The following is a 16,054-nucleotide window of genomic DNA, read 5'->3' as shown; positions in this document are numbered from 1 at the left end:
TGGAAGGCTTCACTCTGTTCGGGTTCCACGTTTCATCACTATGTAGCGACCGCCGCTAGTCCGTTGAGCCCCATGGACTGCATTCTAAAGCCGCGTATGAAAGGTCTTTCTCTGACTCCACTCTGTGTGACCTTAGCTGTGGGCTGCGGTGTGAGAAAATCAGCTGGTGAGACCACGTGTTTCAGAGGACTCGGCAGTGGGGTTTGCGCATGAATGCGGCTGCTGCAGTCGCAGATAATTAGACATTCCAAATTAGGGTGGGAATTGGATATGTACAGCCCTACGTTGGGTGCCAAATTTATGAAAAAAAAAAGAATTACTCAAAGTCAAGGACAAAACACAGCATGGATTAGGCTCACCGCTTTCTTTTTTTTTTTTGGCTCAGGTGTGTCTTGGACTATATTGTCGGACCTCAGCGAGGCGGGAAAAAAAATGGCCCGCATCACAAAATTTGGGAGCGCTAACCAGCTCTTTTCATCCATAAAATGATGGTGATTGCGGCTGTGGCGTGCCAAGCGCATGCTGATGTCCTTGAAGGAAGGCTTAGCTGAGAGCTATCCCAGGCCAGGTGCAGCCTTGCCAGGAGAACAGCCATCTGCTCAGAGAGGACCTCAAACACACAGACCAGTGCCCTGGACAAAATAACTCCATGGGCAGGGGCTTACGCACATGCAGCAACGCCAACACTCTGAGCCGCAGGGTGCCCGAGATATAATTCAATCAATTATAATTCAGGGAATATAATATTACTGTCATTTCTTTGCTAGCACAGAACATTATCATAAGCATGAGAAAATATACAGCTGCTAAGTAGATTTTCTACCATTCTGGTAAATAAAAAAAACAGTTAAGAGATGACAAATTAATTTTGTTTCATTGGTTTCATTTGATTACATTAAAAAAAAATCATAAAAACAAGGTCAACGCCATGTGTGTTCATAACAAACATAGTATTAACTCTTAATCTACCACAGCTTAAAAACTCATTTAGAGTACATTTAGAGTATATTGTTCATGATAAACCTGTATGTGGGCCAATGCAAGTGAGTTCTTTTATTAGATTTTTATGATTTGTATTAAAACAGTAAGGACTGTTTATAGATAATGGTAGGAACAGTGTTTGCATCTCCAAATTTGTAGTAGCGATTCAGAGGTGGGGGACTGCTGTTGTATTTCTGCGCAAGGTACTTAACATGAATTGCTTCAATAAATATCCAGCTATGTCAACAGATTGTTTGAATGTGTAAATCTTTCTGAATAAGTGTCTGCTAAATGCCTAAACTGTAAATACACAAAATGTAATAACTTTCTAACAATTCTTTTCTTGTAATGTGTTCGTAAATCAGTGTTATGTGTTAAAAAAACTCTAGTGTCTCCATATTCTGTTATTATATAATTATAATATTATAATTTAATCTTCTGATTAAAAAACACAATTTGAAGTTGTTGGTAGTCTCCTCAACTACTATAAATTATTCATATTAATTCAATAGCTGGAGCTCCATTACTGGAGGAAGCTTAATGCATCTCTGAGGTAGATAAATCAGAAGGGCGAAGCAATATTTAGCAAAAAGCCAGTTGAGACTGAAAAAAAAAACATTTTTGCAAACAAATTGGGCTTCACTGACTGAAAACCTTCCAATAAATGTTAAGGAATTTACATTATTTTATGTTTCCTGAGCACACATTGCTAGTTTTTTGAGTTGAAGAACATCAAAATAAAAACATTATCTACCAAACGGTCAAACACAAAGCTAATGTTTCCTTTCACAAAAGCAAGGCTGGTACTGAGACAATGTAAAAGGGAACACTAAGCTAAGAGTGCAAGACTTTCCGAGGAGAATTCAGCTTTTTGAGTGCTGACGAGTTTAACCAGCCCTCAGGAAACTAGAAAACCCCTGTTTATTTTGAACTACCACTCTCCATGATGATCCAATTCAAGAGTCCATCAATTCCTTTAAAGTGGTAGAATATCATTGCCATACCTCCTGGGTTAAAAAAAGAAAAAAGCTTCAATGATGGTAAACAAGTTTAGCATAGAAGGACTTAAGAGCAAGGAGCTCCGACAATCTTTGAACTCATTTGGAATTGGTAAGGGAACTTCCTTCCAAAGAACAGTGTCCCCAAATTTCAGCTGAAGAGGTTTCTGTTATAATTACTGAACCTCCATTTTACATCATTAAACCAGGGGTCTGCAACATAATTTTCCAACAAGCACCAATTCATTCCAAGTCCAGAGAGAGGAGAGAGAGATATAAAACATACAGTATAACTGGGCTACAAATTCTAAAGTATAGTCTGAATGCCTAACATACACAGCCATGTTAATAGTGCTAGCTGCTGCAGATCAGTCCAATTGATCAATTAACATGTAAATTGTACACATTTAGGCAACAATTAAAATTCAGGTTTGATAATACTATGATTATGCAATTCAACTCTCATACTTAAATGACTTGTGACATTTCAGAGGCGACTGAACAATACATACTTTGCCAGTCAAAACAGGTCTATTAACGTGTTTGGTAGGTACAACAAATTCATAAATTTAGCTTAAAAAAAAGAACTCACACAGAATTGTAAAAATGTGAGTTCACAATGAATACGAAGCATAGAGATGCACTCGCATTCAAAGTGCAAATAAAAATCTCTTCAAGAAAGAAGAAAAACTATAAAAAGAAAATCCATCTCTAGCGACCAAAATTGTCCATTGACAACAGAGGAGAGGTTTTGAATAGAATGTTTGATTGCAAGCATTTAAAGCACACCAGTCATCTGTAAGAATCTTTGGACAGCGTCCTACAGGGGGACCACAATTTTTGTGGGGGAACCAAATTTGATTAAACATTTCGTTTGACGGTGGAGGGTCGATGCACATTTGTATTCCGAATGCACTGCTTGGTTTCCCCTCTTTTTAGAACGCTTGTTTGGTAGCGCTTTCAGGATAATCAAGGGGAAAGTTGAGGCTCACTGTTTCCCAAGCAGCCATGCTCCCATTGACTTAGGAAATAATGTTTGTTCACAGCGGCTCTCTCTTCCTTTCAGCTGGCAGAGCAGCGGTACTGCAGCCTGTTCTCTTCCAAAGCAGCTGTGTCATTTTAAAATGATCCGCTCTTCCGGATCCTCTCAATCACATTTCTTTCTGAGCAGCCACCAGCCCATGTTTTAATTGTTTCAACGAGCTATTAATCACATTATCAACATGTGCACAGCCCTCTGTGTGAAACTCAACCACACGTTTGCACTCATGATGTACATGATTCAAAATTAAAGTGTTGGAGCATCTAGGTTAACGCTATTTATATGTAAAGTCCATTAAAAATGTATAGGTGTATTCTACCTGGTACAAGTTAAGATCAATACAAGAACACAGTCACAATAAGAACAGATGCTTTTGGGGCAAGATCACAGTAATATTCTGTGTTTTGCAGCTATATTAGTCACCTCATGCGGCCATACAAATGGCCACAGGCACATCTCTGTGAACCATTGCTTTAGTTGAATGGGTTTATTAAATAAGTATTCAAAACCTTGGTTCCTCACACATTTCGAACACTTCGGTGCAAAAATTATAATATTATTATTGCACATTATTAACAGAGGCATGGGGTGACACATGAAAAGGCCACTACGAAGCCCAGAGGAGAGAGAACACGCACCTTTCCTACGTGCACCAAAAGGTGCACATTTTTCACTGAGAGTACAAGCCCAGAGTTGTCCTTCCCTCAAGCAACACTCATAAGATTAATGGCAGCAGAAAACAGCTTTACCTGGCACTCAGGTACTCGCAAGCGCAGTTGCAGGGAGAAAAAAACTGGGCTCGTAAGAAGCAACAATAAATCTGCTTCAGTAGCAAAGGTAGCAATCCCTACTATTTTGAATATCGTATTTTTCACCGCACTTGGCTTTTGCCATGGTAACACAAAGGACTGGGCTGCTCTGTCCGAGTGGAGCCTCTCTCCAGCTCTGAAACCTTTTTTTAAATGCTAAAGTAAGATTCCAGAGCTTAGGCGAAACCTTGGAGCATAATGACGTCTTTTGTCCACCGGAGGCGCCGGGCTTTGTTACCTCTGACAATGACGGTGGCCGACTTCTTGGCAGGGTTGCCAACGTTGTTGTTGGCCACGCAGCTGTAGACGCCTGCGTCCTCTGTGACGACGGCCGGCAGGGTGAGGGTGCCCCCGTTGAGGACGGCCTTCGCCGGTAGGGTCTCGGCATTGGACACCCAGGTCAGGGTCGGCGTTGGCTCCCCACCGACCGTGACGCACACCAGGGTCACCGTGTGCCCAGGGTTCACCACGATGGGGTCTTCCACCTGGAGCTTAATGCTGGGTGATGCTGGAACAAAAACAAACAAACAAAAAAAGAATAGAAAAACACTAAGCCAACATTTACTTCGCAGCAGCACAGGAAGCAGTGGAGGCCAGAGGACATTAATCTAATGTTGTGAGCACCATAGACTCTGGGATTCTGCTGTCACAGTTCAAACACACCTCCAAGCACATTCAGTTGCTTTGGAGTCAAGTTTTACCCAGTAGAAAAAGTATAAAATTTGAAATAAGGACTTTGTTTGGTATACCTTATTCAACATTAGAGAAAAAATGCTCCACACTAAAATTCTCACATACAGTATTTTAAATATACAGGGTTTGATTTCAATAACATATCCATATTTTTTTAAATGAACAAAGCAAAACAATTTAAGAATGCCTCCTAGCAGTCCCACCTCTTCATCTGCCTCTTACTTGTGCACCTACGGAAGGTTACCTGTTCTGTTGGTGAGTCTGAAGAGGACATTCTTGTCTGGAATTCCACACACGTTCCGAACTGAGGCAATGCAGCTGTAGTTGGCATAGTCCTGAGGTCGAAGGTTCTTCAGCTTCAAGATCTTGGTCTCCCCCTGAACCACAGACCAACAACAAGAGCGCACTCTGCAATATTTCTGCCTACAGCATTCAATTTATATTGATTCAACATTCATCCTAAACTTTGATAACCCAATTAAAATTGTTTCATCAAAAATAGTTTGCAATAATACTGAATAATAATCTAAATGAACTGTAAAAGAGCGACAAACCCACCTTTGAAGGAAGAACCCCCAGCATAAATCATTGTCAGAGATAATCAAAATGGTAACAGTGATGGTGACAATGACAATGACTGCAGTGCTGGTGAAGTCATAATAGCCATAGAGTTACTACCATTACAAGTATAAACAGCTATGTAACAACACAGGGTAGGTGTGCACAAAGCCGTGAATAATATCTGAAAGTGATACTAGTAGGCAGACTTAAAGCAGTAAAGGAAAACCGACAGAGTTTACAACATGCAAAGAAATAACAATACAAGGGTCATGTTAGGAAAGTCAGGTATAGTTTTCCATAAACATGCATACTGAGAAAAGTGTCATTAACAATAAGCTACCTTTCTTTCTGTGATATACTTGCTGCTGTGCGACATATACAAATGCTGCTCCTGATACGCAGCATGTGACTCTAATTAGAGTTAGCAGGCGGCACTTGACATTCATTCCATTTAAACAGCATGCAAATGCACTGAGATTGGACTGGTCACTGCAGCACATATGGCATAAATTTACAAACAAAGTTCTGCCATTGTACTCGCTAAACTGCTAAAAGCCACATTAGGGTCACATGCCGTTGGTGTGCAAGCATACATGCCTGCAATTTAAGATTAAGTATCGACAGCCATTAATGGGGAGGTGTGTCAGAATCTGCCAGTGTACTGTTACTGCACATTGAAGCAGCTGCATGCTTAGTAACATGAGTAACTGAGTTATACTGCCCATGAGTACTGGCCAATCCCCTCTGGCGGAAATGGCAACACAACTTCACCGTAAGTGAACAGTAGAAACAGCACGGCAGGATTGCAACATTAATGTCCAAACTCATTTTAATCAGTTCCGCATCATCGAGGGAATTCTGCCCACTGCTCTTAAGGAGCCTTGATCAGTCAGCATGACTTTCCTCAGGGTATTCCGTGGGCGGAAAATCACTGCTCTCAGGCCTAGCGCACTGATCCTGACATGTGCATTCAAGAGGTCACGCCTGATAGGATGAGGGACCAGTCATTCAGGGCTCCTCTGGGGCATGTCCAGGAAATGTATATAATTACAGATATCCTACTCCTGAATTGCCACTATTTGGGTCAGAGCATGTATTGCTTGATCTAACAGCAATATTGACCAAGAAGTTTTGTTTTTCCAAAGATTCTTAAAATATGTATTTAGTCAATGCAGCAGTACCATTAAACCATTTCTGATAAAGTTTTTCTTCCCTCCTTTCTCTGTGAAGTAGCCCAAGGCCAAACTGTTACCAAAAGCTTTTGTGCTGAGCCATGCGTGAAGATTTGGGGTGGGCTGAGCCAGACCTTGGCCCCTACCTGGGTGAAGAAGGGCTCGTAGATCTCCACGCCCTTGTCGGAGCCCTGGGACAGGACTTCGCGCCCCCGTCGCCAGCTGTAGCGGACTGGGGGGTTGGAGTTAGCCATGCAACGCAGGAACACTGTCCTCTCGTAATAGAATTGCTCCTTGGCCTCACCGATGCTCTGGTGCACCGTCACGATAGGGTCGTCCAAGTCTGGGGACGAATCGGAGGAGGGAATATAAGAACGCAAACAAGGAATGCGGCCACCAGCCAAAGAGGACACAGTTCCCGCATCAACAGGAACACTGCAAGCCAATCAGGTTTAAACCCATTTCTATACGGATACAAACTATAATCAATAAGGACACAATCCATAATAAATAAAGATGCAACTGCCAGCTAACAAAGACATAATCCATAGCCATTAAGCCCCTCAGTGAGGATTTATGTTAATGATCCTTCTTCCCGTCACTGTTTATCTATCTGGTTCTTAGCGCTAAATTATTTATGCAGCTGGTTGACTCAGTGAAGTAGTAGTGGATGTTGAAAAAAAAAAAAACACAGAATCGGAACTAAAACAGCCAGTTTGGTTCCATTTGTGTATGATAAGCAAGACTCGTTCAGACTCCACCAATTACTCCACAAAAAAATCAAGCGATCATACTGTGTGTTTCTAATGTGTTGCCTCGGCAACAGATGTTGGCATAATTAGAATAGCATAATTACCATGAATAAAGGGAACAGGCACTACACTACACTAATCAACCCGGGTTCCCTCATAATCAAAATAGCAGCAAAAACATATAAACAATGCGATTGCAGAATCATTTCAACACAGTAACTCCTCAGGAATGAAGTACTGTGAGCAGTCTCTCTCTCTGAGCAATTTTATCTTGGTCTGCTTGGTCTTATGTTTTTAATTTAATGACATATGTCTCTTGGAATGTATATGCACAGCCCGGGGGGTGGTGGTGGGGGGGGCGGGGGGGGGTCACAGATCACAGTCCGTAAATATCTCTGAATAAGACACACAATATGATCGATGCTGAGCAAGGGGAAGGACGGGCCATCGCCTACAAGATTATCATCCAAGTCACAGCACAAATGTCTGTGCTCATGAACATTAATTTGTGGTACTGAGCAGTTTGAACCATACTAAGGCACAGAATGAGAACACTGCTGCTATCCGAGCCAGTGCACTGAGAATGTGCAGCCTTGACATAATGTTACAGTGATAAATAGCCTTGTTTTGCAATTGGCCAAGAATTTAAAAAGATACCTAGTCATTATATTTGAAAACTACTGCTATGGTTGTTATTATTATTAATTTTCATTACAGGCATTTAGCAGATGCCGTTATCCAGAGCTTGTTACATACTGTTTACATTGCATCCATTTCTACAACTGGATATATACTGAAGCAATGCAATGTTAAGTACCTTGCTTATTATTATTATCATTATTATTATTCTTATTATTGGTAGTAGTAGTAGTAGTAGTTGTAAAAGTAGTACTAGTAGTAGTAGTAGTAGAGGTAGTAGCTGAGATCAAGAGAATTTAAAAATGGCATAAAACGGCAAGAGAAAATGTCTGGTGGACGATTTTGGGATGTCGTTTTAAAAGAAAAAATCTGCTTTTCATAATTTTCTGTTTAATAGAACCCCTGCCCTATTTTTGTCATCTGCAGTTTGAGAGATCACTAGTAGATAATTAAAAGGATTTCCAGCTAATCACATTATACAGGAGATGCATTTCATACAGTCCCTGGAAGATGAAAAGTAAAGCTTGTGCAAATGCTGTTCATTACAACTCTTTCTGATGTTATTTAACTTTGTCTTAAAGAATAGCTTCTCGTGTCCCCAGACTATCGACGTTCTGACCATTTTGTGGACTAGATAGGATTACGATTTAATGCAAGTTAATGCTGATTTAAACAAACCTATGTCCAGACAAGCATATTGTTGAGTCAAATAACATGTTCTTAGCTCAAATCCAACATAATCACAAGGTCGCAGTAAGACTACTGTTAATGACCCAACGGTACCTACAGATCCGTTTCAGTCGTGAGCTACTACACTGTGTTATTTTTGCAAAATAAAAGACCCACAATGACAATATATGCTAAGGTTGCAGCCTGAACAAACAGTTCAAAAGCATTACGAATGCAGTCTCCCTCTATTTACAATACATTTACCTTATATTTTCACAAACCTTCAAATAAAGAAAGTACTGCCAGGCTAAGTGCTGTTTAAGTCAGCTAAAGTAACTCTTTGTACAGTACCACTCCAAGAGAGTGGTACTGTACAAAGAAAAGATACAACTGAAAGCTGCATGGAGCTGATTATGCAAATAGCACTCAACATGCATTTCCTCTGGTTGTGATTCATACTCTTCACCACTCTTTGTATTGGTGGTTTTGAAAAAAACATATCCAGGAACCGCTGATGAATACAGACTCTTGGTCACCCTGGTGTAAATTCCAGCTTGGTTCCAGTCTGTTTTTAAGCTGGTCCAACTGGTTTGAAGCCGGCTGTCAGGCTTGCAACGAGATGGTTGAGATAGCAGCCATGCTGGCCAGACCTCATCCAGCTGGTGGACCCGCATGGTGCACATAACAGACCAGCACCAAATTCCAGATGGTATCCAGGTGGAGCAGTAGCTGCTCCCAGCTAGATTCCATCTTAGGCTGCTAGCTGGCATTCCCACCAGGGCAAGCATTTTCAATGCCCATACATTTTCAAATTTCTATACATATTCGATTGTCATACATCTCAACATACTACATAACAGCTGTGACAACAAGAATACATCACATCTGAAAATCAACATATAGAATGATTGGTTTTCTAAATTAGTGAAGCTGAACCCCTAACGATGTGTACGTACTGCAGGGCACATAAGCTTTTTTACTGGTCATGCTTTTAAATGTATGTTCAATACATTTTTTATGGCACAGGCTATTTATGCTTTGCATGTGCAGTACACAGAAAGGGCAATGTATGCCTGAGCTCACAAAGATAAATATAAGGAAAAAACAGATTGGATTATAATCAACAGGGAATGAGTCAGTTCAGATCTACCCTTAATATACCAGGACTGATGTTTTTTTCTCTAGTGCCATGCCCCGCAACACAGCAAATTTCAGTTGTGTCAGTTGATTCTCGTGCACGAATGACACCAAGGTAGATGGACTATGGTTGAATTCCTCATCCTTGCAATGAACTAACAACAGGGACTTGTCAGTACTGCAGAGCAGGGGTTATAAATAGCAATGTGCAGTAAGGATGGAATTTGTAGTACAATATATTTTTTTAACAATAAGTAATACATTTAGATTTTACAATGAGAAATAACAGAGCAGCATTTTGAAGTTGTAATGAGTCATTTGTGATCAAGATTTATTATGTATAATGAGTTTGTGTTGAATTTGTAATGAGTAATCAGGTTAAGATTTGTAGATGGTTCTGGATTAGTAATGAGTTTATGATTTACAGTACATTTTGGAATGCCAATGAGTGATGAGATCATGATGGTCAAGATTTCCAATCAAGTTATCAATGTGCAACAGCAGGATCCTAGATCCAAAGGAAATAAACACTGATAGGCTGACTGGACTGCCTTGACTGAAATGGACAACCAGCAGGTTAATACACTAACTCAGTTACTAGTTATTTGAGGTGGTCATCAGTGCTGAATAATTCAAGTCTGGGCTACAGCAAAATGAACTGGAGTAAGATCTGATGTAACTGTCGATCATTTCAGGGTTGTTCTTCTCAAGCCTTCACTACAGTACCAATGGCTGCATTATCTAATTATATCCCCGCACTAGTCAAAGGGGGAGCAGGCATAAGTGGTATGCAAGTACATGGCAAAAAGATTAAAACGTGCGGCCATTTTACGGCATAATGAAAAGCGTACCTGCATACGTAAGTGCCCCATTATGACAGAAAATTGTTTCGCATTTGAATCTTTTCGCCTTGCATGCGTACTTGTTTACCATTTATGTCAGCCCCTCTTCCTTATGACCGGCGTACCATCTCGTTCTACCATTAAATTGAAGAAAACAAAACCCTGGAACAGTGAATGGTTGGCCATGTCACTTACAAGCCAGACCTTCAATAGCTGTTGATGTTATTGTCCTTTGCAAGTTGAATTAAGCACTTTTTTATTTTTGAAATACCAAACTTGTTCCCGTAAATTCCAGTAGATGACAGCTGGGTTCTACTGAGCCATTCAACATAAGTGTTTGGCTCTAGAAGGCAAGGGAAGCATGCTGCTGGTGCATTTACCCACTCCTCCAAACTGGGATCATCCCAGGGCAATTATTTCCAACTGGCTTATATGCACATGTGCTCACCTTCATTTGCCAAACACAAAAATTCTTATTTTCCAAATATTTCACAGAAAAGCACAGAGTGAAATATCTGTACATAAAACAGCCCACTGCACTACTCTGTATGCATAGAGTAATCTCCCTACGAAAAAAAAAAAACTGTTCATGAACTCAATGATGTAGAAACAGATAGGGGATCTGATGATTCATTTGGATATCTAAATGACGGAAACTCACATATGCATGCATATATGCACACATATACACATGAATGTGTGCACAACACACACACACACACACACACACATGCACACACACACACGCGCGAACATGCGCACACACACACATGCACTCCATCACTTTTAAGACTGCATGTGACCTCAGTCAGAGCAAAAACGAAAAAGTAATTAAATTGTTGTCTATGAGTGGTGGAAACAGCCCTAGATACTGTCACAGTAGAAGAGTGTCTGCTTATTTCTTTTCACAATACATATACTGTAACTGTGGATGTTCAAATGTGAGCTGTCCACACACAGATATTACTCAGTTAAAGGAAATTCACTCTCATGTACAGTTTTCTTTTTTACAATTGCTTTGGTTTTTCAAGAACATGCAAAGCTTAAACCAAGGTTAAAACTCAAAATTAAAGACATTGTCTTGTGTAGGTGGGCTTTTATAAATTAGGTAAATACAGTAATATTCAACATATTTTTAAATATTCCATTTAAATGACAGTATGTATTGATAGATAAATCAACTGAGCAATGAAAGCGGGGATCAAGGGAAGTTGGGATCTATCAAGCAAATTGCACTGTCAGTTTTCACAGACCATGATTGTCAGCAGTATTCCCACACTTCTACATTTTCAGTGCATTGAACCACAGAAGTACTAAATACATTTTTATAGTGTTGAGCAGTAGTGTTTTATTCTAAGCAAAGTGAAGTAGGTCTATGCACAAAAAGTGCAATCATATTGCCTGCACAAAAGTGGTTAAATAAGACTATTCATAACAATGGAATAGTTTGCAGCAGTGTAAGCTTAACAACGAAAGCCTAAAACAGATTAACTGAAATGAAACAAAAATGTAAAGTTTAAACTCCTTGTGATTTTTTTTCAGCTCTGAGTATCAATGCAGTGGTTCATTCATGTGCCACTTATTTGATTGAAAGAGCTGTGTGATTTTTGGACTGCATGTCATCAGTTTCTTAGCAACCTTTTGAATATTTTAATACAATGTGAATGTGTGACTGCCCTTTGTGTCTATTGAGCCAGTGTTTGGTATTAATTTCTCAGTTGTTCAACCTTTTTGAATGTTTATTGTATTCTGATCATCTACTCTCAATCCAGCAGATCGTGTACTTTTGACATGCCCCATAAACAATTTTAGTTGTTCCCCTAAACCCTTGTCGCATTTCAGCTTCTGCAGCAGTATTCTGTGTGATGTCCATTTCCAGGTTCACAAATCTGGAATAGAAATGGAAGTACTGGGAGTGGAACTATGCTGCAGAATGCCAACTGACCTATCTTGATTTGTGAGGATTCATGTTAAAGTCACAAAACGCAACTGTGCACTTGGACAATACTTCAAAGTCCTTTTGACTATGAGGAATTTCTCAAGGAATTTAGGGAATTTGCTAGCCCATGTATGTGCACCACAATGTGAGCATGGTTAAATGAACTGCATTTTGTTTCAAGCCTTTGACCGTTTCATTGTATGCCTTATGCAAGACAAATGTTGTTCCATTGTTGTAATCAACCTAAAAACCTCAATAAGCATTGTTTGATGCAATCCGCGACTAAGTTGTAATTTTTTGGCATAAAGGTCCAAGGTGTCGATAACAATACCCTTTAAATTGTATGCATACAATTGCAACTGATTTTCATTGTAGATCAAATAAAATGTGCAAAACATAACTGTCTGTGCCATCTGTTGACTAACTTTTCAAATGCACTCAAAAATGCATCCATGAAAGCTTGGATGACATCTGTCAGCTGTTTAATTCTGTTTTCCATGCGTTGTTTATTTCAAACCACGAATGATAATTTTTAATTATTTTTCTATCGTTGAATACCAGTCTATTTTTTGTGCATGTACAGTATGGCTTAATTGAAAATTAATAATAAATATTATGATAAATACAAAATGAAAAAAAAAAGACTCCATCAGTGTGAACTGTACCAGGATACTACAGCTGGTAGCTCAGAATTTTATGTGTTTAAAACTTGTCCATGTCACATTCCTTCTTTTACACGGTGTATTACATCTACTAATAGTAGATGTAATTGTTTTTTTATGAGGGTTACAATTGATCACTAAATACTATAATTATGTGATTGCAACAATCCAATGGCAACAGTGCCCTATGGGAATTTTAATACTAATGCAAATTAAAGTTGTTTGGAGTTACATGGCCTAGTCAATACAACAGCGAAAATGGACCTGCCGCAAGTCTCTAATCTTTCCTTTCCAACACATAAAGAACTGCACTCCCAATGGATTCATACAGTCGGGAGAATGCAATTGCAGAGGTATTCATATCTACGCTCCTATCTAAGCTTTTCACCTCAGGCTGCCTTGGAGACTGCAAAAGATTTTGCAGAGAAATTAACCTAAGTCACAGAAGATAGCGTGCGCTTGGAGAAGCAATCGGATAGCTGGAGCTTGGGACTGTGCTCAATCTATTTTCCCACACCATCTAGCACCAACCCTGCATCCTGCAAGAGCAAGATGAAAACTAATATTAACTTGCTACAATCTTATGATTTTTTTCTGTATGTAGCAAAACATTATTTTGATCAGACCTGCCACAATCTCACAAGGAGAGAAACGAGAAAATCAGAGATCACAGAGCCAATGTTTCATTGTTGGTGAAAATCTGTTGCCTAATGCTGAACCATGGCTTAGTGGTTGATAAATGATACAGAACAGTACTTCAGAATTCCGAATATTTACATAAAATACCATGAATATTTTGATTGCTGCAATTTAGATGACATGATTTGAATGAATGAAGTCTGCATACATCACATATATTTTGATTATTTTGTGTTCAGTACCAATGTTTTTTAACCCTTTGATATACATGGTCAAACTGGCGTGTCACCTGTTAACTAGTGCCTCATGGTGTCACACCACGGTGATTTTAATATACTCAAAAATGTAGTTTCAACAAGTCAGTAATGACCCAGTCTGAGCAGTGAAAATGGACAGTGTCGTTTATGTAAGTCCGCTTGGATTATGGCATCTGCCAGGCAAACAAATAATAGCAGAATCTGCCCTCTTATCACCGGTCACACGTGAAGCACTGTGTCTGAGATACAGCGTTCTCCATGAAATCACTCACGCACTTTACTATAGAGCTACCATAAGCTTCTCTTCCTCGATTTAGGCCGTATCAGCACATATTTCAAGCCGTGGAATGATATCAGTGGGCCCACAAAGTGCTCATTCTCGGACCAGTGCAGCAGTCACTGTAGATAAGCATGCCAAAGGGACACAGCGGCATCTTCTTCTAACCGATTATGTAAAGGGAAGGATTTTTTTTCCCGAGCTCCAGCCTTGCTTTTTTAAAATGTACCATTTCTAGCCATTCATTGAAATCAAAGTGTGTTGAAATCAATCACAATTTTTCTCTGCAGGTACTGTTGATTTCTAAATCACTGTGGCTGGATTGGGAGTGCAGCGGTAAGGTTTTGGGAAGCGGATGGGGGGAGGGGGGGGGGATTGGAGGTACTGTGGAGGATTAAAAATGTGTAGTTGAGGTATAAAGGGCCCCAAATGGCACCTGTGTCATTTCACTTGATTGGAAAGCTCTTAACCCTGTTCTTATGATAAGAGCCAAATCATTTCCTCTACATTTTCTTCAGGGAAACTGCAGCTGAACACTTTGACAGCTTTTGCTGCAATACAGCCTCCCAGCATGAGTTCCACTATTTTGCACAGATACTCAATCTGGCAATTGACTCAAAGGAGCATAACTACTATTTTGAACTATTTTTAGCGTTGGAAGTTGTCACCGTAGTACAACGAGCCCTCACAGTGTCAGCAGTTGTGGTGGTGATGTATTGGTGGTGTCAGTACAGTAAAAGCTGAATTCGTAAGACAGCAGCTACTCTCTGTAGCTGCAACTGCAATAGAGACTATAATATACGCAGATTACAATGTCATTTGTTTGAAACGCATCGCACCATTAATACAGTTCTGTTTCAACAGGGTGATAGGGGTGAAGGACTTTCCGTGGGCAGATTCAGGTAACATATAGGGCACAACGATACCATTTTGCATCCTCTTTGCATCCTCATCCTGTGCAGCCATGGTACAGTGGAAGCCCCCATACCTCCTATTTGGTGTTCTACCCTCCTGATCACCCCCCTTCCCTTCAGCTCAAGCCAGGAGCCCGGCCTACTCTGCTACCCTGCACTGCCGCCTCAATCCCACAGTCCCGCTTCCCCCCCCCCCCCATTTTCTGCTTTCGCTTCGCCATCGACACAGCGCGTCATTTTTTAAAGACGTTTTTCTCGATCACGCTGTCACGAGCTGCGTGAGGTGATCAGCGGCAGGCACGATCAGCGGCGGTCTTCCCTCGGCGAATCACCGAACGAGGGAATAACGAGGCCTCGTCCCGGAGTCGGCAGTAATGACTCTCTCTCTCTCTCTCTCTCTCTCTCTCCGGTCGTCTCCCAGGAACAATGTTGTCTGCCAGAGTCCATATCCCATCCTATTTATCTCGGCGATAAACAAACCCGTGGAAGCACTCCCTCGTAAGCATCCGAGAGAGAAAAAAGCAACACTCTTATTTCACAGCATCTGGCAGGGCCCGGACGATGTCTAATGAAACTGATGCCTTCTTGATCTTGTCTCTGCCTTCCTTTCTCAGTTCTTCTTATTCCTTCTATCATTTGTATTGCCCTTATTTTAGGCTTCCTCTTTTTCCGCATTCCTCCCCATTCTTTTTTTTCTCATTTCTTAGCCTCCCGTTCGAATTGCTTTTCTCGTTCTCTCATTCTTTCCTTGCTTCTCGCTCGCTGTTTTTACTTACTTTTTCGCCCTTAATTCTCACTGTCCTCGTTTGCTTTTCTCATTTTCTCTCTCCTTCACTCTCCTTTTGCTTTCTTTGCTATCTCTTCCTGTGTGTCTTTCACATTTTCTTGTATTGTTTCCTCATTTTTATTTTCGCTTTCATTCTATTCGCTGCCTCTTTCCTCCTTCCTCACTGTTCCTGTTTTCTCATTCCCTCACTATCATTGTCTGTTTGCCCATTCTCTTTATCACTCTTTCTCTCTCATTCTTGCCTTTGTTTTGTTTTCTTTCTCTCATGAACTATGTATTTTAGA

The 16,054-nt window shown here is 40.4% G+C and overlaps 1 protein-coding gene across 2 annotated transcripts in view; it reads right to left on the bottom strand.

Annotated features, from left to right (window-relative positions):
* LOC118230858 (MAM domain-containing glycosylphosphatidylinositol anchor protein 2-like) overlaps positions 1–16,054 on the bottom strand; it is a 137,436-nt gene that overhangs the window by 72,522 nt on the left and 48,860 nt on the right. For both annotated transcript variants that reach the window (XM_035424269.1, XM_035424270.1), the window contains exons 4-6: positions 6,403–6,599; positions 4,768–4,900; positions 4,069–4,338 (exon numbers count right to left, since the gene is read on the bottom strand). In XM_035424269.1, the coding sequence (XP_035280160.1) occupies positions 4,069–4,338; positions 4,768–4,900; positions 6,403–6,599 (600 nt within the window). The remainder of the gene's footprint in view (positions 1–4,068; positions 4,339–4,767; positions 4,901–6,402; positions 6,600–16,054) is intronic.

Source organism: Anguilla anguilla, chromosome 6 (genome assembly GCF_013347855.1).
Source record: "Anguilla anguilla isolate fAngAng1 chromosome 6, fAngAng1.pri, whole genome shotgun sequence".
Taxonomy (NCBI): domain Eukaryota; kingdom Metazoa; phylum Chordata; class Actinopteri; order Anguilliformes; family Anguillidae; genus Anguilla; species Anguilla anguilla.
The sequence above is the reverse complement of the archived record's forward strand: the minus strand, read 5'-3'. Positions and strand labels throughout refer to the sequence as shown.